We start from the raw sequence: 27,190 nt of genomic DNA, 5'->3' as shown, positions 1-27,190 counted from the left end.
ATATAAAAACAGAACAATAATGTAAATCCAATTAATGATGAGAAGGAATCCAGTTTTGAAGGATTTTAACTCTTAGGTTTTAGCTTTGTTCCTGATCGAGCTACTTTTTTTACTTTTTAATTTATTGTTAATATTGTTAATTTGTTTACCCTCTTTTAAATTTACAGAGCTAGTTTACTGGTTTTCTTTAAAATAAATATTCTAAAACATGTCTCAATTAATGTAATTTTATTGTTTTCCATTTTTATAAGTTACCAGTAGCCACTGCATTTTCTAACCTCGGCTTATACTCGGGTCAATACGTTTTCCCAGTTTTTGTGGCAAAAATTGGTGCCTCGGCTTATACTCGGGTCGGCTTATACTCGAGTATATACGGTACTCATTCACATTCAATCAAAAACAAACTTTCTTTTACAATGAATGAAAAACAATTATGCATTCTTTCATGAACATGTCCAACACACAATCATATTTCTCACACTAAGTTAAATTATTAGTTTTCCTTCTTCTTCCCTACTGCCTCTTTTACAGCGCCTAATCTTTTCTCAACAATCCATATCTTATACAGGCCTTTCTTATAATCAATCACACTGATCATTTGGCTTTATTTTTTAGACAGCTTTTAAAAAAGCTCTGCTTATCACATCAATCTTAAAATACCACTGCTTGTTAAATCTCTTCTATCTATTTTCATTACATTTGTGAACTAACCCCCTTTTACAAATCCTTTTCCCATTTTAATTACTAGCAGCTAAACAAAGTTAAACTATAAACACCCTATGGGATCTATACTAATCCATTCAAATGCCTTCAGCCTCTAACACCTTCCTTCACCACAGGAAACCATCAATCCAAAACTATCAAAACTACATGTCTTCTAAATCAGAACAGGATTATCTCATGTAGCTACACATGTTTTATTACAACCCAAATACCAACACTACTATTATAACAGCCAGAGTTGGAAAGGATCTTAAAGGTCATCTAATCCAACCCCCTTCTTCAGCAAACATCTCTCTACCAATTCATAAAAATGACAATCTCCTTTTACAACAGGCAAACTGCTCCCCTATGTAATCGCTGGCTGCACTCCAGCATCCTCATATGTATCACCTTCTATCCTACTTCCCATATCATGTCTTCTAACAGTCTTCATATAGGAGTATTTCTTCATCAATAAACAAAATAGAACACGGAACCACAATCCCAAACATATGTATAAACACTACTTATACCATGCTGTACGAAACAACTACACTTCCCTTCATTCCCTCAGATTACAAACCACAGAGAGAAAATAATGTGTAAAAGGAAAAGAATGTTACACAATCAAAAACTTATAAACAACTTTCTCTTCCCTTAAAACAGAGCTTCTTCCTGAGAATTGACTTTTATATTACTCTTTATCAGACCCTAATTTAAGTGTTGGGTCTGACCTGTTAATTTTGAGAGGTTTTTTTCGGTCACTATTTTTCTATCATTGGATTATATTTGATCTTTTTGGATTAGTTTTGATTTTTTCAAAAAACTAGTTTTTTATTTTATCGGGTGTTTTTAACACTGGGTTTGTATACCCACCCTTTGGATTATTACCTTGTGTTTTTTTGATTAATGGATTTTTCCATCTACTCATTGGATTATATTTGATTTTTTGGATTATTTTTGATTTTTTTAAAATTATTTTTTGATTTTATCGGGTGTTTTCAACGCCGGGTTTGTATACCCACCTTTTGGATTATTACCTGATTGGAATACTACAGACTAATTGGATTATAAAATGGCAGCAAAGAAACCATCCCATTCTACAAGCACTCTTCCACAGACATCAAGCATCACAGAGAAATTGGAATTTGCTGAAATTAAGAGTACAATTCAAGCTTTAAGAGAAGAAGTAAACTTGAGTAGAGAAAGTGCTAATCAAGAATTCAATTTGGTTAAAGAAAATCTGAACCAAGTGATTGAAAATTTAAATTCTGTTAACGTTGAAATGAAAGGAATTAAGGAAATTATTGCTAAAAATGAGTAATGAATACAAAAGGTCAAAGAAGAGGTGCAGACTCATGATACAAAGATAGAGGAATTGATGACAGAAGAGAAAAAACAAGAAAGAATCTCACTAATTCTTGAGGCAGACCGCGCAGAATTTTATCTGCGTTTTCAGAACATTCCAGAAGATAAAGGTGAGAATCTTCAAGAGATTTTAGGTGACATTTTGGTAGAAACAATGGAAGAAGACAAAGAAAAAATAATGATGGATATTGATGAAGCTTTCAGAGTGAGCACTAGATTCATGGCCAGACACAATTTACCAAGAGAAGTTCACGCTAGATTTACTAAAAAGCGGCGTAGAACACAAATACCTCAAAAGCTGAGAACTGCAACTATCAAGTATAGAGAGAAGGAAATTATAGTCTTAAAACAGGTCCCAAGGAAGATAAGAGATCTACGAAGAGAATACCAATTTTTAACAAGAAAGCTTCACCAAAGAGGAATCAATTTTAGACGGCTGATCCCAGAGGGCATATTTCTGGTATGGCAAGGTCAAAGATATAGACTGGATTCAGTTAATAAAGCTGAACTGTTTTTTCATCAGAAGTTTGAACAGACCGAGTAAGGAGCAAAGGAGATGCAAGTAGTTGCGAGGGCAAAAGAACCAGCTCCTGCAGAAGAGGGACTAAAAGTCTTAAGCGAAGAATACTTACTAGATGTGGCAGCGGGAGGAACAGATATCTCAAGACCCAGAAGCAATAACAAGTATAGAACAACTTTTTCTGACTGATAGTAAGGAACAAAGAGAAAGGGTGATGACGAGAGCAGCAAAGGAGAGGCAAAAGCCTTAATATTGGAAAACAAATAAAAATTTAAAATAGATGAAGAGCTTAAATGGATTTCAATAAACATTAATGGACTTAATTCATCAAATAAAAGAAATAGATTTTTTAACAAACTTTAAAAATTAAATTTGGATATAATTTGTCTTCAGGAAGTTCATATTAAAAATCAACATAAGAAATTTTTAGAAAATAAGTCATTTGGAGAACTTTATACAGTGATCCCCCGTTTATTGCGTCCCCAACCATTGCGAACAGGGTACTTCGCTATTTTTCAACCCGGAAGTCAAAATACCATCTACGCATGCGTGCCCGTGGGCACGCATGCGTAGATGGCAACCGGGAGATCAGCTGCTGGGCGGCTTCCCTGAGTCTTCCCCCTCTTGCTGGCGTCAGCGAGGAGTTTCCCCACCGCCCACGCAAACTCCTCGCTGCCGCCTGCCCTTCGCCCGCCCACGCCGTTCATTCTCGGCGCTTTCGAGCTGAGTCCGGGAGCGAATTCGCTCCCGGATTCAGCTCGAAAGCGGCGAGAATGAACGGCGTGGAAAAGCCGTTCTTTGCCTTTCGTTCTCGGCGCTTTCCAGCTGAGTCTGGGAGCGAGTTCGCTCCCGGATTCAGCTCGAAAGCGGCGAGAATGAACGGCGTGGAAAAGCCGTTCCTTGCCTTTCGTTCTCGGCGCTTTCCAGCTGAGTCCGGGAGCGAGTTCGCTCCCGGATTCAGCTCGAAAGCGGCGAGAATGAACGGCGTGGAAAAGCCGTTCCTTGCCTTTCGTTCTCGGCGCTTTCCAGCTGAGTCCGGGAGCGAGTTCGCTCCCGGATTCAGCTCGAAAGCGGCGAGAATGAACGGCGTGGAAAAGCCGTTCCTTGCCTTTCGTTCTCTGCGCTTTCCAGCTGAGTCCGGGAGCGAGTTCGCTCCCGGATTCAGCTCGAAAGCGGCGAGAATGAACGGCGTGGAAAAGCCGTTCCTTGCCTTTCGTTCTCGCCGCTTTCCAGCTGAGTCCGGGAGCGAGTTCGCTCCCGGATTCAGCTCGAAAGCGGCGAGAATGAACGGCGTGGAAAAGCCGTTCCTTGCCTTTCGTTCTCGGCGCTTTACAGCTGAGTCCGGGAGCGAGTTCGCTCCAGGATTCAGCTCGAAAGCGGCGAGAATGAACGGCGTGGAAAAGCCGTTCCTTGCCTTTCGTTCTCGGAGCTTTCCAGCTGAGTCCGGGAGCGAGTTCGCTCCCGGATTCAGCTCGAAAGCGGCGAGAATGAACGGCGTGGAAAAGCCGTTCCTTGCCTTTCGTTCTCGGCGCTTTCCAGCTGAGTCCGGGAGCGAATTCGCTCCCGGATTCAGCTCGAAAGCGGCGAGAGCCAGCGCCCCCCGGACCCCCAACCCGGGTTTGGGGGGCTGCTAGGAAGCCCTCCATGCCGGCGGCAAACAGCCGCGCCCCCCCAATCTTCGGCTCCTCGCTAGCGCTGTGGGAGTAAAAACACCATCTGCACATGCGCAGATGGTGTTTTTACTTCCGCAGCGCTACTTCGCGAAAACCCGCTCGTTGCGGGGGGTCCTGGAACGGAACCCTCGCAACGAGCGGGGGATCACTGTACTTCATGAATAGATCGGGCTAAAAGAGGAGTTGTTTTGTATATATAGAAGAAAATTGACTCTAATCATATTTATTCGGATGAGGAAGGCAGAATACTGATGGTTGATTTAAAACTTAATAATCAAAAAATACTGCTGGTAGCAATATATGCCCCAAATGATAATCAAGAAGCCTTTTACTTAAAGTTACACAAGAAAATTAATGAATTAAACTTTGAGAATATCTGTGTATTGAGTGACTTCAATGCGATAGTACAAACAGATCTGGACTACAAAACAAATAAGAGCAACAGACTTAAAAAGAGGACTTTGCCTAAATCTTTTTTTGAGATGGTAGATGAATGGAATATGGTGGATGTCTGGAGAAACAGACACCTGAAAGAAAAACAATACACTTTTTACTCTGCGAGACATGTTTCATGGACAAGAATTGATACGGTATGGACTACATTTGATCTGCTTAATTTTGTTCAAAAAGTTGATATTGAACCTAATGTTTGGGCAGATCATAATCCTATTGTGATGAAATGGAAGGGCAAAAGTAAAAAACCTAGGTGGACAATAAGGCGAGAAATATTACAAGAGAGTTTGAACTATTCATTAAAGGAGAAATGGCCTTCTTCCAAGAAAACAAAAGAGAACATACTTCCTTGCAAATACTTTGGAATACATCCAAAGCTTATTTTAGAGGTCTTGTTACTACGTATATGAACAAGAGGAATAGAGCAAAATTTCTGTATAAGAAAGAGCTTGAAGTAAAACATAGAAAATTGGAACATCAGTTATAGATAAACCCTCAGGATTTAAAAATTCAAGGGATGTTGGACTTAACTAAACACAAATTAAATTTAATAGAGGATGAAGAAGTAGCCAGGAAGATGAAATTAGCAAAACAAAATTTCTTTGAACAGGCAAATAAGCCTGGAAGATGGTTGGCTTACAAAATAAGGAAAGATAAAGAACAAAGATGGATAAAACAATTGCAAGATGAGAAAGGTGAACTGCACTATAGAGAGGAGGAGAAAAAACAAATTGTCTGGAGCTATTATAGAGACTTATATAAACAAGAATTTATAGATGACAAAAAAAAAGTCAATATTTGGAAGAAGCAAATCTACCTAAAACATCAGAAATATTTAGGGAAAATCTTGACACTAGAAAAACTATGATGGAATTATCGGAAGCTATAAAAAACAAAAGAACGAAAAAGCCCCGGGTCCAGATGGGCTATCAGAAAAAGTCTCTAAAACCTTTGAGGAAGTCTTCGGGCTTATAATTCTGAACATATTTAATGAAGTTATGTGGGATGCTAAAATACCAGACTCTTCGACAGAGGCTTTTATTTCACTGATACCGAAAGAGGGAGTTGATACTTTGAATGCGAAAAACTTCAGACCCATGTCACTTTTAAATGTGGATTACAAAATATTTGCATCTATAATAGCAAACAGGCTCAAGATTTTTAATAAATTTGTTCATACAGATCAGAATGGATTTCTTCCTAAAAGACAAATAAAAGACAATAGGCGTATAATTTTTAATACTATTGAATATTATGAGCAACATCCAAAAAAACAAATGGCGCTGATGTTTTTAGATGCGCAAAAAGCATTTGATAATGTAAATTGGCAATTCATGAACGGACAGCTACAATATATGAACTTTGTTATTTTGTCACTGGAAGTTTTAAACAGAAATATTAAATCTGACTCTCAGATCTCAGGACTAAAGATTAGATACTAAGAATATAAGTTACAGGCCTTTGCTGATAATTTAGTTTTTGTACTTGAAAATCCAATAACTTCAGTCCCGAAACTCTTATCACAAATTAAAAGATATGGAGAGGTAGCAGGACTAAAGATCAATAAAGACAAAACTGAACTAATCACAAAGAATATGACCGAAAAGCAGAAATTACATCTTAAAAGATGTATGGATGTTCAAATGGTAAAAGAAGTAAAGTATTTGGGAATCCATTTAACAGTTATGTAAAGCTTAAAAAGCAGATAGAGAAAGACCTTCAAAAATAGAAGAATCTTCAGACATCACTATTGGGCAGAATTGCTCTAATTAAGATGAATATTTTACCAAGATTATTGTTTCTATTTTCCACTATTCCAATTAAACTTGAAAATACATTTTTAAATGAGCTGAATAAAATGACAACAAAATTTGTATGGCAAGGGAAAAGATCAAAAAGCAGTTTAAAAAACTTACAAGATACGAGAGAAAGAGGAGGATTTTGGCTACCACTTTGGGAGCTCTATTACCAAGCGGCGGCAATGACATGGGTAAAGGACTGGATTTTACTTAGCAATAAAAGACTTTTGGTGTTAGAAGGACATGACTTGCAAATAGGTTGGCATGCATTTATGTGGTATGAGAAGAAGAACATACATAGCTATTTTCAGAGACATATTATAAGAAGTTCGTTGATGGCAATTTGGGAAAAGTACCACTTTGGATATTGATAATAGAAGTATTTATGCACCCCAATAGACTAAACCGGTCTAATATTTTAAAATATAAGGATATACTGACACAATCATTGAACTTAAAAGCAGTTCAAGAATTAGAAAAACAAGGCATAAAACTGGATTGGTTTATGTATTTACAGTTACAATCAAGATTTGGAAAGACATTAAAACAGAGGGTATTAACTTACAAAAAACAGAATTAAATCAAATCTTATTGGGTCAGGATGTTAACTTGATCAAAACATTTTACAAATACTTCTTAACGATTGAATTAGAATTTCAGCAGGTTAAGGGCACAATGATAAAATGGATGAGAAATATAGGCTATACAATAGACAGAGATTGTTGGCAGCAATTATGGGAAAGAAATTATAAAATGATAATGTCAACTGCATTTAAGGAAAATATGTATAAGATGTTTTATAGATGGCATATATCACCACAAAAGCTAGCGAAAATGTTTCAGAATCTGTCGATGAACTGTTGGAAATGCAGCGAGTTACCTGGCTCATTCTATCACATGTGGACTTGTCCGGAAGAATGTAAATTTTGGACACAAATTCAACATTGCATTCAGAAGATTTTAAGAAAGACTACTGATCTTAGACCCGAGATATACCTTCTGGGTATTTTACCAGATAATTTTGATAAAGAAGAGACATATTTAATTATACATATAATTACAGCAGCTAGGATTGTATATGCACAATGTTGGAAATTGAATAGGATACCAACGGAAAGGGAGGTTTTGAGAAAAATTATGGATTGTGCAGAGATGAGTAGATTGACTTTGAAACTTAAAGATAAACAAGACTCAGATTATTATAAAATTTGGGGGAAGTTTTATGATTGGATAGAAAATTAAGATGATTAGTAATTGGTTAATTTTGGAAAAATTGAAACAAGAGAATTTGATTTAAGCTTTGCAAGCCAGATGGCAAAGTTGAGAAATGGTGGTAGCACTATACAGTGGTACCTCGAGATACGAGTTTAATTCGTTCCGGACCTGGGCTCTTAAGTCGAGCAGCTCTTATCTCGAACGACTTTTCCCCATAGGAATTAATGTAAATAATTTTAATTGGTTCCAGCCCTCAAAAAACTCACAAAGTTAGTCTAAATTATGCAGAAAGACATGTTTTTAATGAAGAAATGTACATGTACATATAAATGAATAATGAAGTTTCTTTCACTTAACTTGTAAACTTTCTTAAACTTTTAAATTTACATATGTTCAACTTCTCTGCCACCCAATCCTGTAGGACAGAGGTCCCCAACCCTTTTTGCACCAGGGACCGGCTTTAAGCGATCAAGAGAGGAATGGGTGAATGAATGGACGGAGGGTGGGAAGGAAGGAAGGAAAGAGGGAAGGGACAGGAACAGAGGAAGGAAGCAAGGAAACTTATGAAAGGGGAGAGTAAGAGAGGAATGAGTGAAGGGAGGAAGGGAGGGAAGAAGGTGGGAAGGAGAAAGAAAAGAAGAAATAGAGGAAGGGAAGTAAAAGAGAGAAAGAAAAAGAGCAAGAAAGAAAGAAAGAAAGAAAGAAAGAAAGAAAGAAAGAAAGGGGGAAGGGACAGGAACAGAGGAAGGAAGCAAGGAAACTTATGAAAGGGGAGAGTAAGAGAGGAATGAGTGAAGGGAGGGAGGGAGGGAAGAAGGTGGGAAGGAGAAAGAAAAGAAGAAATAGAGGAAGGGAAGGTAAAAGAGAGAAAGAAAAAGAGCAAGAAAGAAAGCTGCAAGCACCCCCCCGAGCCCCCCAGGCCGGCTGCAACCTTTTAAAACACGCGCGCCGCTTCGCAGCTGTCTCCTGAAGCCGAACGCGGAAGTTAGCGTTTGGCTTCAGGAGACAGCTCCTTGGCGCTTGTATCTCGAATTTGGGCTTGTAAGTAGAACAAAAATATCTCTCCCCTCCCAGCTCTTATCTCGAGTTGCTCTTAAGTAGAGCAGCTCTTATGTCGGGGTTCCACTGTATAATGATATAACACAAAATTTACTTATTGTTTAGACTTAAACATCTAGAACTTTAATTTACGATTTAGGTGATGTACTATGAATAGTTTCTTTTATTAAAGATACATATAGAGATATATGTATAGAGAGATAATTTTTAATTAGCTATATGATATAAGATTAAAATTTAGATAAAAGATTTTATTATTCTTTACATTGTTGTAACCTTTTGTAGTAAGACAGTGAGGGAAGCATTTTAATTTAGAATTTTAAGAATTGCTAATAATGTATAAAATTAACAGAAAATTTTACAGATAAGACCCTCCATTGAGCGAGTAATGAGAAAAGAGAAGTTTCTATATGATTGATTTTAAGCATTGTTGTTGTGTTTATACCTATATATTGTTTTATTTCATGGTGGAGAAAAATAAAAACTCTTATGCCGGTTTTTTAAAAAATTTATTAGTTTAAAATACATATTTTCCTTGTAGCATAGGATTGTCTATCTATTCATACATAATAGTCACTTTAGGAAACTGCTATTTAAGGTTCTCTGATAATAATAAAAATGTCTTCCTTCCTTCCTTCCTTCCTCCCTCCCTCCCTCCCTCCCTCCCTCCTTCCTTTCTTCCTCCCTCCCCTTCAGCTTGCCAGTCATTATAAGAGGGGATGCCATTGATAGATACTGGCCTACAGCAGATGGGCGATTGGTGGAATATGACATAGATGAAGTTGTATATGACGAAGAATCAGCTTATCAGAATATTAAAATTTTACATTCAAAACAATTTGGAAATATTCTTATCCTCAGTGGGGATGTTAGTGAGTATTATCTGTTTAAAATAAAATACATGCATTTGTTATTGAATCAAGCCGTACAAATTTTCTAAATGGCTAGACTAAATACAAGCCACCTGTAGCTTATTAAGGGCTTGGAATTGCCTATTTCTAGGATTATTTTTCTTAAATTTCTAAACATTTATTCTGTGTAAGAATTAATTGATATTTTATCCATACATCATGAAAGAAAGGATTATTAGATGCTGGCCACATTTTTTTCTTGGATGATATGAAATAAAATATAAATGCAGTGATATGCAATTATTCTTTATTGATCTTAACAACCATGTTACTAAGTTAACAATAATAGTGATTTACTTAACAAGTGTGGCAAGAAAGATCATAAAATAGAGCAAAAATTCACTTTGGTAATGTATATTCATGAATTTGTTTTTCTGGTTTTTAAGATCTGGCAGAAAGTGACCTAGCATATACAAAAGCTATAATGGGGAGTGGAAAAGAAGATTACACCAACAAAGAAGTGCTCATTCTTGGAGGTGGTGATGGAGGAATATTATATGAAATTGTCAAAATGAAACCAAAGATGGTTACAATGGTAGAGATATCCTTTTGATATGAGCATGTGGTCATTAATATAAAACAAAAGTCTTCATCTCATTCTGTTTGGAACAAACATTATTGGTTTATTATTTATCTTGGTTCCTTAGCTTAAAGCATTATTTAAAACTTTGGCTATCACCTTTCAAATTGTATAGCATTTTATAATTCAATCAGAGATTTCTTGCCACTTTTAAAATTATTGTACTTAAGAATTTCTGATGATCATACACATTTTTTGGGTAAGATAACATCTTTAATCGGCTCTAAATATTATGTAACAAATACAGTGGTATCTCTACTTAAGAACTTAATTCATTCCGTGACCAGGTTCTTAAGTAGAAATGTTCTTAAGTAGAAGCAATTTTTCCCACAGGAATCAATGTAAAAGCAAATAATGCATGCAAACCCATTAGGAAAGAAATAAACGCTCGGAATTTGGGTGGGAGGAGGAGGAGGAAGAAGAGGAGGAGGACGGTCGCTGCCGAAGGAAGAAGGTGATGTGAGGGGAATAAAAAAAAAAATCCAAAATTTTAAGGCTTAAAAAAAAAAAGAGGGACTCTGAGGCGTGAGGAGGAGCACACGCCTCCCATACACTGGCTGCTGCTGCTGCTACCTGCTGCCTCTTCCTTCCCATGCTGAAGGGCTCCCTTCTCCTCTCGCTCACTTGCTTTGTAGACAGTGCTTTTCCTTCACTGTGGTGACTCCTCAGCTGCCCAGAGCGAAGGGAGCATTTCTTTTCTCTGGGCGCTGGCAGAGGTTTATTCCCTCTTCAGCACCCAGAGAAAGGAAAATGCTTTGTCCGCTCTGGACTGCCAAAGGCTCTTCTGGCAGTCCAGATGGCCAGGATTAAAGGGGGAATGGCAAGAAACTGGCCTGGCCTTCGTGCCACTCTCAAATTTCCTGGGAAAATTTTCCAGGCTCGGGTTCTTAAGTAGAAAATGGTTCTTAAGTAGAGGCAAAAAGATCTTGAACATCTGGTTCTTATCTAGAAAAGTTCTTAAGTAGAGGCGTTCTTAAGTAGAGGTACCACTGTGTACTATAATAGAGTTTTGTACAGGTAGTGTCCTCAACCTTTCCAGCTTTGCAGACTAGCAGTGAAGGGAGGGGATGGTTCCACATGAGTAGCATCTGAGCTTGTGCTCATCTGCCACTTCTGCAGCCCGGCACCAAGCCTGAGGTTGGAACCCCTATTTCACTCCATCTGCCAAAGAGAGAGAATCTACAGGGATGGCCATTATATCTGCCAGTGGCTCAGTTCTAAGGATGGATGATACAATTGGATAAAATACTCTGATTAATATGAGGTCTTATGTCAAAGAATTATAATAAATATATATTTGTTTCTAAGAATGTTTTCAATTAAACTATTTGGCTCCTGGGAAACTGTCCATTTATTAATGTTTTAGTGGTATGTTCATTATACAATTTAGGCTTTTCAAGGTAAACAAAAAACATGGAGAATGTTATAATAACAACAAAATTAGTTATTTCATTCTTATTAATATCAAAAACATTGACCAAATGGTGATTGATGGGTGTCGAAAATACATGCGTAAAACATGTGGCGATGTCTTGGACAATGTAAAAGGAGAATGCTATCAGGTATATATTTTATTTATTGCATTGTATGTTTTTCTCAAAAGTGTTTGTTTCTGGAAAGTACGTAGAAATAAGTTCAATTATTTGTTATACTCTTTGCTTTTAATATCCAAAGCCAATTTTGTCAATATATATGTTCTATTATCAATACTGTTGATGTGAAGTAATGGTATGAATTGTATATAAATGCAGGATGTCCTTAAAATAGAGCTAACTCTATTTTAATACAGCTAATACTATTTTAAATATGCAGAAAATTTCACATTTTGGATATTTAACACTGGGGTTTTTTGGTTTGGTTTCAGTTGCCATTTTGGTTTAGGGGAGCAAAGGGAATTGTATGCTGTTCAACATCAGTGGGCTTTAAATCTTGTAAATTAGTGAATGATAAATAAATGGGAAATATATTTGGAATAGGAGATAATGTCTTGATTGAAACATTGATGCTTTGTTACTAATAGTAGTAGAATATATTTATTCTTATCTGTCATTTTTTATGACTCTATGTGTCAAAGTTCCTACTGACAAACCCAACCAAGCCAGCAATTCGAGACAATCAGATCTCTTTAATCATAACTTTATTGAGTATATCATTTCAGCATGCATTGAACAAAACCAACTTTACCTAGTTCCTTCTGTTTTTGCCTAATTAAATAATGAATTCTTTCCTCACCTCCAATTAGATGTTCTGGTGTCACACACATATCTTGGAGAGGTTCCCCTCTATTGAGGCTTTGGGGGAGCACCTGGTTGCAAGTTCGGCAGCTGCGTGTTGTCTTACAAACTTAGGTGTGCAAAGAGCCGTTTTGCGGGGAGACGGAGAGGAGGAAAGTGGGGAAGAAGCATAGGAAGGAAGAAGAGATAGCAGGAGGAAAAGGAAACAGGACCAGGAAGAGGAAGAGAAAGCAGAAGCAGGCATAGAAGAAGGTGCAGGAGGAGGAAGGACAAATGCAGCCTCTGGAGGAATTTTGCATTGGGCAAAAGAGCTTTGCATGTGCCAGCCTTACTGTTTGAGGGTAAGAATGAAGCTCTCGCCCCTCGTCCAGCTTGTCAGAGCTTGCTGCACCAGGGGAGGAATGAGAACCTATTGTCCCACAAGGAGCTTGCCTGGGTGTAAGTGAGCCATCTGCATGCAAATGAGGCACTAAGAAAAGAAAAAAAAAGCAATCTTGGAGGGCAGTCCCGCTACTGCAGCTCTGTTTTCTTCAGCTTGGATGGAGCTGGGCATCCAAGCTGTTGGCAGCAGGAGCCAATTTACCAGTCCTGCCTGACCTACTCCCACTTGGCTGGTTGACTGGCACAATCCCCACCACTCTTCTTCCTCCTGCTCAAGCGGTGGTGCGCCGTGGGACAACGGGTATCATTCTTCCCCTGGCATGGCAAGCTCTGGTGGGCTGGACATGGATGTGAGGGCTTTGCTCAGTTGAAGGCTTTGTTTCTGCCCCCAAACAGTAACACCAGCACACAAGAGCAAGCAGACCACCTTGGCCATGGATGGCATTGGTTCCTGTGCCTGGGGCTTTAGTTCTAACCCATGAGGACTGCCTGTGGGGCAAGATGGCCCCCTAGGACAGTGTTTCCCAACCTTTTTTGAGCCGCGGCACATTATTCATATTTTCAAAATCCTGGGGAACACTGAAAGGGGGGGGCGGGGTGGGGGGCGGGGTAAAGAAAAGTTTGGACCAAAAACCCCTCTCTCTTCCTCCCTTTCGCTCTATTTCTCCCTCTTTCTCTCTTTTCCTTCCTTCCCTTTCTCTCTCTCCATCCCTCTTTCTTTCTTTCTTCCTCTCTTTTTTGCTCTCTTTCTCTCTCCCTCCTTCCCTTCCTCTATGTCTTTCTCTCTCCCTTGCTCTCTCTCTCTCTGTCTCTCTTGCTATCTCTTTCTTGCTTTTTTCTCTCTCTCTTGCTCTCTCTCTCTCTCTTTCACTGTCTTGCTATATGTCTCTTTCTTTCTCTTTGCCTCTCTTGCTATCTCTCTTTCTTTCTCTCTCTTTCTCTCTCTGTCTCTCTTGCTATGTCTCTCTTTCTTTCTCTTTCTCTTTCTCTCTCTGTGCCTCTCTTGCTATGTCTCTCTTTCTCTCTCTCTTTCTCTTGCTCTGTCTCTCTTTCTCTGCCTCTCTTGCTATGTCTCTCTTTCTCTCTCTCTCTGCCTCTCTTATATGTCTCTCTTTCTTTCTCTCTCTCTCTCTCAGCTGACTGCAAGCGGGAGCCCTGACGGTGGCAGCTGGACGTGCTGCTGGACACCGTATATGCCAGGCCCGCAGCACCAGCATGTACGACATCCAGCAGCACGTCCAACCGCGACCGTCAGGGCTCCCGCTTGCAGTCAGCTGAGAGAGAGAGAGCGCTCTCGCCGCTGCCATCTCCCCACGACTCCCTGCGGCCGCTGCGGCCACTCCCCCCCCGCTCCCATCGCCAGTGCCCTCCCGCCGGGCCACAAAGGACACTTCCCGTCGATGCCAGAGAAGCTCCAGCTGGGCGGGGCGCTGCCGGTACTTCCGTCCTGGGGCTCCCGCTCGCAGCTGTCAACCGGCTCCTGCTCGATGCCGCGGTTTTCGGCGCTCTCCTGCTGGGCCCCAAAGAAGGAAGGCGGGAAAAAGGCGCGAAGAATGGAGCTCTCCTTCTTCCTGCCTTCCTTCCTTTGGGGCCCAGCAGGAGAGTGCCGAAAACCGCGGCATCGAGCAGGAGCCGGGGAACAGCTGCGAGCGGGAGCCCCAGTACGGAAGTACCGGCAGCGCCCCGCCCAGCTGGAGCTTGGCGGCACACCTGGCCATGTCTCGCAGCACACTAGTGTGCCGTGGCACACCGGTTGGGAAACGCTGCCCTAGGACACAAGCCCCTCCTGGGCATGTGTATAAATTTGTGAAGAAGGGCGGCATAGAAATCTAAATAATAAATAAATAAGGGGTAGAGGCATCCCTCTGCCAGCTCCAGGGCAGTGCTGCAGATCTAAAACTGCCCAGATGGTCACCACCATGTTGCAAATTGATGCCTAGTTGGCCTTAGCTGGACTGGACTGAGGTACTGCAGGCCAGTCCTTCACTATTTCCAGAATGACCCCACAGATACACTAGGACCCCTTTGTACAGGTGGTCATGCAGTACCTCATTAAATAGCTGCATGAATACTGCTGGGGCTTCCTGTAGCCCAAACAGCATTACTATAAACTGGTAGCTTCCTAGTGGGCAGTTAAAGGCAGTTTTCCATTTGTTACCCTCCTTGATCCTCACTCTGTAGTGTATTATAATAATAGAATAGAATAGAATAGAATAGAATTTTATTGGCCAAGTGTGATTGGACACACAAGGAATTTGTCTTGGTGCATATGCTCTCAATAATAATAACAACAACAACAACAACAACAACAACAACAACAACAACAACAACAGAGTTGGAAGGGACCTTGGAGGTCTTCTAGTCCAATCCCCTGCTTAGACAGATGGTTATCCATCATCTTAAAAACTTCCAGTATTGGAGCATTCACAACTTCTGGAGGCAAGCTGTTCCACTAATTGTCAGGAAATTTCTCCTCAGTTCTAAGTTACTTCTCTCCTTGTCTAATTACTACCCATTGCTTCTTGTTCTACCCTCATGAGCTTTGGACCATAGTTGACTCCCTCTTCTTTGTGGCAACCCCTGAGATATTGAAACACTGCTATCATATCTCTCCTGGTCCTTCTTTTCATTAAACTAGGCATACCCAGTTCCTGCAACCATTCTTCATATGTTTTAGCCTCCAGTCCCCTAATCATCTTTGTTGCTCTTCTCTGCACTCTTTCTAGTGTCTCAACATCCTTTTTGCATTGTGGTGACCAAAACTGAATGCAGTATTCCAAGTGTGGCCTTACCAAGGCCTTATAAAGAGGTATTAACACTTCGTGTGATCTTGATTGTATCCCTCTGTTAATCCAGCCTAGAACTGTGTTGGCTTTTTTGGCAGCTGCTGTACACTGCTGGCTCATTTTATTTATTCATATTTAAATGGTTGTCCACTAGGACTCCAAGATCCCTCTCACAGTTACTACTGTTGAGCAATGTACCACATACAGTGGTACCTCTACCTAAGAACGCCTCTACTTAAGAACTTTTCTAGATAAAAACTGGGTGTTCAAGATTTTTTTGCCTCTTCTTAAGAACCATTTTATACTTATGAACCTGAGCCTGGAACAAATTCCCAGGAAATTTAAGAGTGGCATGAAGGTCCGGCTAGTTCTCCACTGCACTTGGAAGGAGAGTGCAACATGGGTAGTTTACCAATCCTATTGGTAGAGACTGAGTTAAAATTTACATATTAATTGAGCACCGCTCCCTTGCAGTCCCCATGAGCTCAGTTTTAAAAACTCAGTCACAGTGTAGAGACTGCTGAGTTTTGCTCTTAAGGTTAAATAGTAAATTACCTGTTTAATGTTTTTTCTTTTTGTCTTTCAGATGGTGAAGACGGCTTGGATGGGGTCTCTGCCCTCTGCGGGCACCACCCCAACGGCTACTCCTCAGCGGTCCTTTTCCCTCCGATGGAATTGCCCCGGAGAGGAGCACCTCAGCCTGGGGTCCCTGGCCTCCGAGGCCAAACTAGGGTTGCGAGCCAAAGGTGGGTGGGGGGTCTGCCCCACCCCCACTGGGAGGCTCGAAAACATCCCCAAGAGATGACATCGCCCCGATTTGAGAAGCGCCTCTCAGCTGTTAGGCGGACGCTGGAAAACGCCGCCGCCAAGACAATCGCTGCCACAGCCGCCGCAACAATATCAGGCGGTTTTGAGCCGAGACGAGGACAGAGCCCTTGAAAGACCGGTGGGTAGCACAGCGGCGGCAAGGCAAAGAGCGGCAAGCCCTGAGACCGCGGATCGGCATGGGCGCCTCCATTTTTGAAGGCCGATATTGGCCGGCACTGGGATCGCTCTGGAAGGCGCGAAAATGCCAATTCCGGCAGCGGATGGGCGCGAAAGGGCTGTGAGACCCTAGTGCGCCGGCGCAAGAGACGAGGAAGACTCAAGCGCCATTTTGGGGGCAGACTGACGAAGCATTTGGAGGTTTTCCTTGCTACCGGAGCTTCTGCTGGATTACCAGAGACAATTAATACTGAAGTAACTGTGAGTACGATGGAGGAACATACCGGGAGTGATAAGGCCGGCTCCCCCATGTTAAAAGACAAAAGCAAGGGGAAGACCAAAGCGAAGGCCAAGGCCTCACACTCCTCAGCTTCTAACTCCTCACTGAAGGAGGCTGAGAAGTGAATTAAAGCCCTTGAACAGAAGTTGGAAGCGTCCCTCCACACTTCTCCTGCCAGATTGCCCCTAACACAAAGGCAATCAACGACCCCTGACCCAATGACCCCCCAATCTACCTTTGGGCCCACAGGGATCATGACTGAGGGGGACTGGTTTCCTGAAAGACAATTTCCACCTCTACCTCAGGTCATGGCATCACCTGGCACACCCTGGACCAGACCTGGGTCAGCAGGCCATTCAGTACGAAGCCCACAAGGGCGTTCAGCTACATTCACTCCTACTGCCGCTGGACTAAGGGCCCCATCCGGCACATGGCAACAGATGCCACCTGACCTATAAGAGATTATCTCCAATGCATACTCACAAGGAATAGCAGCGGGGGTGCAACAATATACTAGACATCCCCAACAAACACAAGCAAGGAACCTCTGGTCGGTACCGCCCCCTTCGGGCTTGGGATCATTAACTGAGGAACCGGCTCCATTTGAGGACAGCGACAGAGAATATGACTTATCCGAGGATGAAACAGCACCAGAACAGCCACCAGCTGTGGGTCTGTTTAAACCAGCACTCTTCAGAACCCTGCTTTACAAAGCCAAGCAGGTAATGGACCTACCCGGTGCATCTAAGGTGACTGATACTACAGATACAAACAAGACATCAGCCACCCTCCTCAAGGAGCCTCAGCCCGAATCCGACCATATTCCATCGTCAGAGATCTTCGTGGAAGGGGTCAAGCGTCCTTGGCAGCACCCTGCCACAGCACAAGGACCCTCTAACCTCGAGCGGAAATTTTACACCTTCGATGAGGAGGTGGAGAAGCTCCTTGAGTTCCCACCCATTGATCAGCCAGTGGTGACGCTTGTCTCCAGCGCTCTGGTACCTTCGGAAACAGGCGACAGCCTAAAGCCGGAGGATAGAAAGGCGGAGACATTATTGCGAAAAGCACATCAGATGTCCAGCTGGGGGTTCAGAGCAGCTGCTGCAGCGTCATTCTTTAATAGGGCATCTATAATGTGGATACAAGAGATGCAATCTCGACTCGGACCTGAGGATGGCCGCCTCCGCCAGGACCTGAGCAAACTGCTGGCGGCGGCGGAATTCTCGGCGGATGCCACTCTCCATACAGCAAAGTTCTCAACCAGAAGCATGGCAACCACATTGTCCTCGCACCACCTCCTCTGGCTAAGAAACTGGCAGGCGGACTTAAAATCTAAGTGGTGGTTAGCCTCGGGCCCTTTTCAGGACTCCATGCTTTTTGGGGATATACTGGAAAACGTCCTCATAGAGGACCGAGAGAAAAGGAAAATGCTCCCCAAAGCTAATAGATGACAGGACCGCAGGTCCACTCCATACACGAGATGCCAGCATTTTCGCTGGGAACCCACCTCAGGAACTGGACAGAACCAAAGACCTTTTGCACAAGGTCAATATAACCAACCGTCCTTCAGAACCAATCGACTATCGTTCCAGGACAGGTCGAGCGGATATCAACAATCGAGAAGACCCTTTCGGGGTAACAGCCAGAGAGGGTTTCAACACACCAAATGACTCTGCCACTCTACAACCGATAGGAGGAAAACTTCAACACTTCAGCACCTCCTGGCAACGCACATCATCCGACAAATGGGCTTTGGCCACCGTTTCTCAAGGACTCAGGTTGGAGTTTATCCATCCTCCTCCCAAACGATTCCTTCACTGCCCAATAATACGAGATGCACGAAAGAGACTACAATTACGCAAGGAAATCACACACTTGCTAGACATTCAGGCCATAGAAGAGGTACCCTGTCAGGAAGAGTGCAAGGGGTTCTATTCGGTGATCTTCATCGTCCCCAAGGCCTCGGGAGGATGCAGATTAATCCTCAATCTAAAACAACTGAATGTTTTCATAATATACAGGAGGTTCCGAATGTACTCCTTACAAACAATTCTATCATCGATCCGATCTCGAGATCTATTAACGTCCATAGATCTAAAGGAAGCTTACCTACATGTCCCTATCCATCCAGCGCATCGGAAGTTTCTCCGCTTCTGTACCAAGGGGAGACATTTCCAGTACAGGGCCATGCCATTCGGCCTTTCATCGGCCCCACGGACTTTTACCAAACTTTTGGAAATATTAACCACCAACCTTCGATATCAATCAGTCCGGTTGATGGCCTACCTGGACGACATAATTATATTGTCCAGGTCCCCATCAGGGGCCAGAAACGACTTGACCAAGGCTATACAAACACTAGAAGCCCACGGGTTTACCATCAATGTGGAGAAAAGTCAGTTTTCTCCCATTACCAGACTACTCCACTTAGGGTCCGTCATAGACACACTGTCAAACACAGTATCGCTTTCTCCAGAAAGACAACGCAACATACATCAATTGATCTCCAGCATCCAGCATCACAGGCGGGTCCCGCTATTGTTACTATCCAAAATACTGGGGACCTTGGTTTCGGCCATAGGCATCGTACCCTGGGTCAGGCACCATATCCGGAATCTACAGTGGTTTTTACTTCCCGCTCAAAGGGCCAAGGTGAGCCATTCCCACAAGCGGGTCCAGATATCGCGGAAGGTCAGAGAGTCCTTGAGGTGGTGGACATCTCAAGCATTGCGCAAGGGCTCTCCCTTCCACATACAGTATCCGGTCATCCTTACAACAGATGCCAGTCTTTCAGGATGGGGAGCCCACATGGGACATCACATGGCCCAAGGACTCTGGTCAACAGAAGACCTATCCCCGATCAATATAAATTTTCTCGAACTCAGGGCAGTTTTCCTGACCCTACAAACATTTGCTCCAATAGTACAAGACAGGCATGTACAGGTGTTGATGGACAATGTCGCAACCAGGGCCCACCTAAACCACCAAGGGGGCACAAGGTCGCAGCGTCTCATGGAAGAGACAACCAATCTCTTCAATTGGGCCGAGAGTCACTTAGCGTCCATTGTTGAAGTTTGTCAAGATTCTTCTGTATTTTGGGCCTATCTTCTGGAGTGTTAGCTATTCTTGCCAGTTTGGTGTCATTTGCAAATTTGATGAGTTCCCCACCTATCCCATTGTCCAAGTCATTGATGAAGATGTTGAAGAGTACTGGGCCTTAAACAGAGCCTTGGGGCGGCCAGAATGATGTGCCACCGCGGCTCCCCGCTCAGCTCTTCTCTGCGCCCGGCATGACTTGCAAAGGTTCGTCGAGCTGGGCACTTTGGATGGCCCCGTTGGCTACGCTGCTGTCTCTGCGAGAGACTTGTTGGATTGATCAGCTGGGAAGCGGTAATGGCGGCCTTTAGTTAGATCGGAGCCGCCTGTCATTCTCTGCATGTTGCTGTCCTTTGTAGCAGCACTCGAGAGATTTGGAGCCCGGAAGAGAGCACCCTTCAATAAGATCCTGATGCCCTGCTGCTCTGCGATGTTTTCATGGTGGATTTTCATCATGGAGGTACCATCGAAAAGGCTGAGCAGAACAACTGGACCTTTGTCACTAAATCTGGTCCTGAGACGCTGTGGCGCTGAATGGTGGGGGCGCCCGACGTCGGAGGGATCATCAGAACGGAGGCCGTTGTGCAGGCTTGGAGCTGAAGGGACTATTGTGAGGGGAGATGCCGCCCAGGGAGAACAGCGGACATTGGAGGGCGACTGAAGCGAATGATAAGAGCCAGGAGGGACACAAAGTTAGGGAGGTTCAAGGAAATAACAACTAAGTCTCATGGACGTGGACTGGGGGTGCTGACCAGGGGTCATGGCCAGCACTTTAGTGATTTCTTTTCCCCAGAGACGTGGACATTTGCTACTTGGACGCTCATACTAGACTATCTAAGAAGCTATTTATTTTAGAGTCTGGCGCCATCTTTCTATTGACGACTTAAGAGTTGCTTAAGGGGCTTAGAAGCGTTGCCTTTGTCATGGTCAGACCATTTTCTATTGCGGCTCAACTTCCTGGCTCCAATCTTTCCCCGCAGGGAGGTGGAACTGACTAGGAGGTTCCGCCCCAGACGCCTGATAAACCCTGAGGGCTTTCAGAGGGTGCTTGGGGTTATTCCAGATGCACTCGTCCACAGTTCGGCAGAGTCTCTTGCTGAGGCCTGGAACAAGGCTGCAGCGGAGGCTCTTGACTGGATTGCGCCGCTGCGACCTGTCCGCGGCACTAGACCCCGTAGAGCTCCATGGTTCAACAAGGAGTTCCAGGAGTTGAAAGGCCGGAAGAGACGTCTAGAGAAGCGATGGAGAAAGAGTAAGTCCGAATTCGATCGAACACTTGTAAGAGCTCATATTAAGACTTACAAATTGGCGCTCAAGGCGGCAAGATGCGCGTATCATGCCGCCTTGATTGCATCAGCGGAATCTTGCCCAACCGCTCTGTTTAGGGTGACCCGCTCCCTTCTTAGCTAGGGGGGAGTTGGGGAGCCCTTGCAGAATAGTGCCGAGAACTTTAACACATTTTTCACTGATAAAGTCGCTCGGATCCGGGCGGACCTCGACTCCGATTGGATAGCAGAGTTGACTGACAATGAGTCAGTTGAGGTGACTGGGGCCCGTACTTGTCCACTTGTCTGGGAAGAGTTTGATCTGGTGACACCTGATGAAGTGGACAAGGCCATTGGAGCTGTGAGTTCCGCCACCTGTTTACTGGAACCGTGTCCCTCCTGGCTGGTCTCGGCCAGTAGGGAGGTGACACAGAGCTGGGTCCAGGAGATTGTCAATGCTTCTTTGGGGAGGGGGTCCTTTCTGGCTCCGAACAAGGAGGCACTTGTTCGCCCCCTCCTCAAGAAGCCTTCCCTGGACCCAGCCGTATTTAATAACTATCGTCCAGTCTCCAACCTTCCCTTTATGGGAAGGTTGTTGAGAAGGTGGTAGCGCTCCAGCTGTCCTTGGAAGAAGCCGAGTATCTAGGCCCTCAACAGTCAGGTTTCTGGCCTGGTTACAGCACGGAAATTGCTTTGGTCGCGTTGATGGATGATCTCTGGCGGGCCCGGGACAGGGAATTATCCTGTGTCCTGGTGCTTCTTGACCTCTCAGCGGCTTTCGATACCATCGACCATGGTATCCTTCTGTGCCGGCTGGAGGGGTTGGGAGTGGGAGGCACTGTTTTTCAGTGGTTCGCCTCCTACCTCTCTGGTCGGTCGCAGTCGGTGTTAGTGGGGGAGTCAGAGGTCGACCTCTAGGTCTCTCCCTTGTGGGGTGCCTCAGGGGTTGGTTCTCTCCCCCCTGCTATTTAATATCTACATGAAACCGCTGGGTGAGATCATCCAAGGGCATGGGGTGAGGTATCATCAGTACGCCGATTATACCCAGTTTTACATCTCCACCCCATGTCCAGTCAATGAAGCAGTGGAAGTGATGTGCCGGTGTCTGGAGGCTGTTGGGGTCTGGATGGGTGTCAACAGACTCAAACTCAACCCTAATAAGGCAGAGTGGCTGTGGGTTTTGCCTCCCAAGAACAATTCTATCTGTCCATCCATCATCCTGGGGGGGGGGAATTATTGACCCCCTCAGAGAGGGTCCACAACTTGGGTGTCCTCCTCGATCCACAGCTCACATTAGAGAAACATCTTTCAGCTGTGGCGAGGGGGGCTTTTGCCCAGGTTCGCCTGGTGCACCAGTTGCGGCCCTATTTGGACCGGGAGTCACTGCTCACAGTCACTCATGCCCTCATCACCTTGAGGTTCGACTACTGTAACACTCTCTACATGGGGCTACCTTTGAAGAGTATTCGGAAACTCCGGATCGTGCAGAATGCAGCTGCGAGAGCAATCATGGGCTTCCCTAGGTATGCCCATGTTACACCAACACTCCGCAGTCTGGATTGGTTGCCAATCAGTTTTCGGTCACAATTCAAAGTGTTGGTTATGACCTATAAAGCCCTTCATGGCACCAGACCAGAATATCTCCAGGACCGCCTTCTGCCGCACGAATCCCAGCAGCCGGTTAGGTCCCACAGAGTTGGCCTTCTCCGGGTCCTGTCGACTAAACAATGTCGGCTGGCGGGACCCAGGGGAAGAGCCTTCTCTGTGGCGGCCCCGACCCTCTGGAACCAACTCCCCCCAGGGATTAGGACTGCCCCCACCCTCCTTGCCTTTCGTAAACTTCTTAAAACCCACCTCTGCCGTCAGGCATGGGGGAACTGAGACATCTCCCCTTATCTATGCAGTTTTATGTATGGTATGCTTGTGTGCATGTTTCTTATATAATGGGGCTTTTTAGGCTTTTAATGTAAAGTTGTTATTTTAGACTTAATATTAGATTTGTTATTACATATTGTTTTATCTTTGTTGTGAGCCGCCCTGAGTCTGCGGAGAGGGGGGCATCCAAATCTAATAAATAATAATTATATTCCACTGCATACATCCTTCCAGGTAGATGCAGTTCCATTGAGCACTACATGTTGAGTGCAGTTGGTTAGCCAGTTTTGAATCCTTCTGATGGTATTGCTGTTCATCCCATATTTTTCTACTTTATCTAGTAATAGTTATGGTCTACTTTGTCAAAGGCCTTACTGAAGTCAAAGTAAACCATATCGACAACATTCCTCTAGGCGACTAATTTTGTCACTTTGTCAAAGAATGCAATAAGATTAGTCTCGCATGATCTGCTTTTGACAACCCCATGTTTTTGTTTGCTTTATTCGTTGATTCGTTGCTTGATTATCTTTTCCAAAATCTTTCCTGGTATTGAGGTCAGGCTGATAGATCTGTAGTTTCCTGGATCTGTTTTTTTTTTCCTTTTTGAAAGATTAGCTTTTTTCCAGTCCTCTGGCAGTTCCCCAGTACTCCAGGATCTTTGTCCCTGAAGAACTTTGTAAAGTTCTTCTCCTTGGCCAAATGGCCAACATGTCTTTCATTAGGGGAAGTGGGTACATAGGAACTACATTAGCTTTTTTCCAGTCCAAGCACAATCTGTTTATCCCCCTAAGGTCCACACATAGCCTCAATGACCCCGACTTCTTAAGTAGTACTAGAGCCACTACACAGAATTTGACTGGTTGTATGAAGCCCGGGCTAGGTTTCTGTCAATGTAATTCCTCAGTTCCTCCATCTCTTTTGGGATCAGGGAATACATCTTTAGCTTGGGGAGTTTCACTCCTGGCAAAATTTCAATAGTGCAGTAAGTAGGGTGGAAGTGGGGGTGTAGATCATCAAATTCCTTCTCACTGAACACTTCCTCCAGGACTCTGTACACTTGGGATGGGCAGGGGCCGTGTTGGATGCTTAGAAGCATCCTTTAAGTGTTTGGGCTCCCACTCTTCAAACTTCCACCACTTCAAAACTCCTTAGCCTCATCAGCTAGCCATACCCTTACTGGGATTCTATCCTGTAACTTCACATCCCAGTAAGGGATCAAATCCCAGCAAGGGTATGGCTAGCTGATGAGGATTACTATTATTATTATTTTAAAAAACAACTTAGTGGGCGGCACCTGCTAGCTCTTCACTGGGCAAACCTAAATTAAAGCGAAGGTATCCTGGACCTTACATTGGCAGGTACTGCGCCCTGCATTGGCCGAGCAGACGGCTTGCGGGACCTGCTGCTTTCGAGGTTGGATCGGGGTCTCCCACGCATTCTCCTCCATCCCTGAGAGCAGATGCTGAAGAGCATCTTGATGAACTCAAGGAACCTCATCCGAGACCCCCCCTCAGCCTCCCCCAAGCAAGGCAACATTCAGCAAGGCTGAAAGACAAGACAAACCGAAGCGATGGGCCAATAAGGAATGGAGTCCCCACCCCCCCAGTGTTTTCCGGCAGTCCGCGCAGAACCCACCTGGAGGGAGTCGACACCAGGGTCAGCTCTGCAGGGTGGGGACCAGGAACCGAAGGAGAAACACCTCCCCAGCAGGCTAGCTCCTCAGGCTGGAGCCTCGCCGCCTTTGAGGGAAGAGAGTTGAGGTCTGACTCGGCGGGGCCCCTTGTTGGAGGGAGGGAGCAGCAGAGCAAAGTTGGCAAGGGAAGGCAGGCAGGTTCACTTTGAGGAGACTTTATTTTGCCATCTTTGCACTGCATTTTCAGGAGCAAGCCTCGCCCTGTCAGTGTTACTAGAAATACAAAACACTCTCCCTGCTGGCTTGGAAACAAGTCTCACCGCTATCCGTGGGACCCGCTATTCTTCAAAAAAGTGGCAATGTAGTCCAACACCCCTCCTCCCCATGTGTGTACGCTCTTTCCTTCTCTCTCTCCGTTGACCCATAGAGACATGCTTGCAGGAAGAAATGTCAGATTTAGGAGGTAAATTACAGCCCGAGTGGACTATAATAAATCAAATCTGGAGTCGATGGATTAAAGTAGAGAAACAGCTTTCAAACGAAGTTACTTTTATTAGAAAATAAGAAAATATATCTAATGCCTAACTCAGGCATCTTCTATGCGTGCTACATCTTTGAAGACAAAGAAAAGGAAGATGGATTCTTCGGAGAAGAAAGGAAGTGATGGAAGTATGACAGGCAGGATTTTACATCATAATGGGTGGAGCTAACTAACATACACACAGTTAACTATTTAATTACTGAATGTCTCTGAATGTCTCTGGGGCTGGCAATACACAGCGTGACAAGGAATGTGGGGAGGGAGGTTGCAAGAAAGCCTAAAAATCGAAATAATAAAGCCCTTGGTGCTGGACTGCATTGCCACTTCAGGCACCTTTTTTGAAGAATAGCAGGTCCCACAGATAGCAGTGAGACTCGTTTCTAAGCCAGCAGGGAGAGCGTCGCCAGAAATCTCTGAACCCTACAGGGGAAGAAACCCGAATATGCCAAGACCTTCATATATCTGTCTCTCTGTGTGTGTGTATCTTTCATATCTAGTAAAAAATTAAGAGAGCATTTTAAATTTCTATTTTCATTTAAATTATCATGACTTCCTCGTCCCATCAATTAAACTAATTGACAAATAAGAATAAAAAAATTACATTTAAAATATTATAAATCTTAAACTACTTTAAATTTGTGTTACATAATTATTTTACACTACCACCATTTCTCTTTTCATCATCCAATTTCTAATTCTTTTACATCACTTTTGAAATAATTATCTATAATTATCTATTTTAATTATTTTTAATTTCAATCCATTCATAAAATTTTCCCCAAATTTTATAGTATTCCAAATCTTCTTTATCTTTAACTCTCAAAGTAAGTCTATTCATTTCAGCACCGTCCATAATCTTCTTTAATGTCTCTCTTTCTCTTGGTATTCTATTCAGCTTCCAATTTTGTGCATATATAATTCCAGCTGCGGTCACTATATGAATAATTAAATATATTTCTTCTTTGTTAAATTTTTCTGGTAAAATACCTAACAAAAATATTTCAGGTTTTAATCTTTTCAATATCTTCTTGATCCAGTGTTAAATTTCTGTCCAGTATTTTTTGGCTTCCTTACAGGTCTATCACATAAAATATACATGACTACATTTCCAACATTCCATCGATTTATTCTTAAACATTTTTGTTAACCTATCTGGTGATATATGCCATCTATAAAACATCTTATACATATTCTCTTAAATGCTGTTGACATCGTCATTTTATAATTTCTCTCCCATAATTGCTGCCACCTATCTATATCTATTGTATAACCTATATTCCTCATATTCTCTTAAATGCTGTTGACATCGTCATTTTATAATTTCTCTCCCATAATTGCTGCCACCTATCTATATCTATTGTATAACCTATATTCCTCATCCATTTTATCATAGTCTCCTTAACTTGTTCAAATTCTAATTCAATTATAAAAATTATTCCAGTGGTGACGTGGGGCGAAGCAGCTGCAAGGAGGGATTGTTCCCTCCTGAGGCTGTTTTTTCTTTTGATCCCAGAGATCCTTCAGGACACAGATCATCTGAAGGGCGACATGAATGAAGAGGGAATAACCGGGCACCAGCTGGTAGAAGGCATTCGCCATCTGGTGCGAAGGGAACCCTCCCTATAGGGGGCAAAAGCATCTGCCTCTGATGCTCGCAGCATGGCGGACCTAAAACCATAATGAGCCACACAAGAGGGAAGCAAGTGAGAAAATACAGATTGTTCCCAAAGAGTAAGTTGCCATACACAGACTGAATTTTCTTAAAAGAAAGACTCATAATAACAAAAGAGTGTTTTTAGGAAGAAAAGATAAGATCCGAAAAGGAGATAAAGGAG

At 43.3% G+C, this 27,190-nt stretch overlaps 1 protein-coding gene across 2 annotated transcripts in view; it reads left to right on the top strand.

Moving 5' to 3' along the window:
* Positions 1–27,190, top strand: part of SMS (spermine synthase) — a 128,399-nt gene that overhangs the window by 53,396 nt on the left and 47,813 nt on the right. The window contains exons 5-7 of one of the 2 annotated variants that reach the window (XM_070750718.1): positions 9,486–9,661; positions 10,087–10,241; positions 11,753–11,842. In XM_070750718.1, coding sequence (XP_070606819.1) covers positions 9,486–9,661; positions 10,087–10,241; positions 11,753–11,842 — 421 coding nt within the window. Of the gene's footprint in view, positions 1–9,485; positions 9,662–10,086; positions 10,244–11,752; positions 11,843–27,190 lie in introns of both variants that reach the window. The other variant, XM_070750719.1, reaches the window with a different exon arrangement.

Source organism: Erythrolamprus reginae, chromosome 4 (assembly GCF_031021105.1).
Source record: "Erythrolamprus reginae isolate rEryReg1 chromosome 4, rEryReg1.hap1, whole genome shotgun sequence".
NCBI lineage: Eukaryota > Metazoa > Chordata > Lepidosauria > Squamata > Dipsadidae > Erythrolamprus > Erythrolamprus reginae.
Note: the sequence above shows the minus strand (reverse complement) of the source record. Positions and strands in the feature narration are given on the sequence as shown.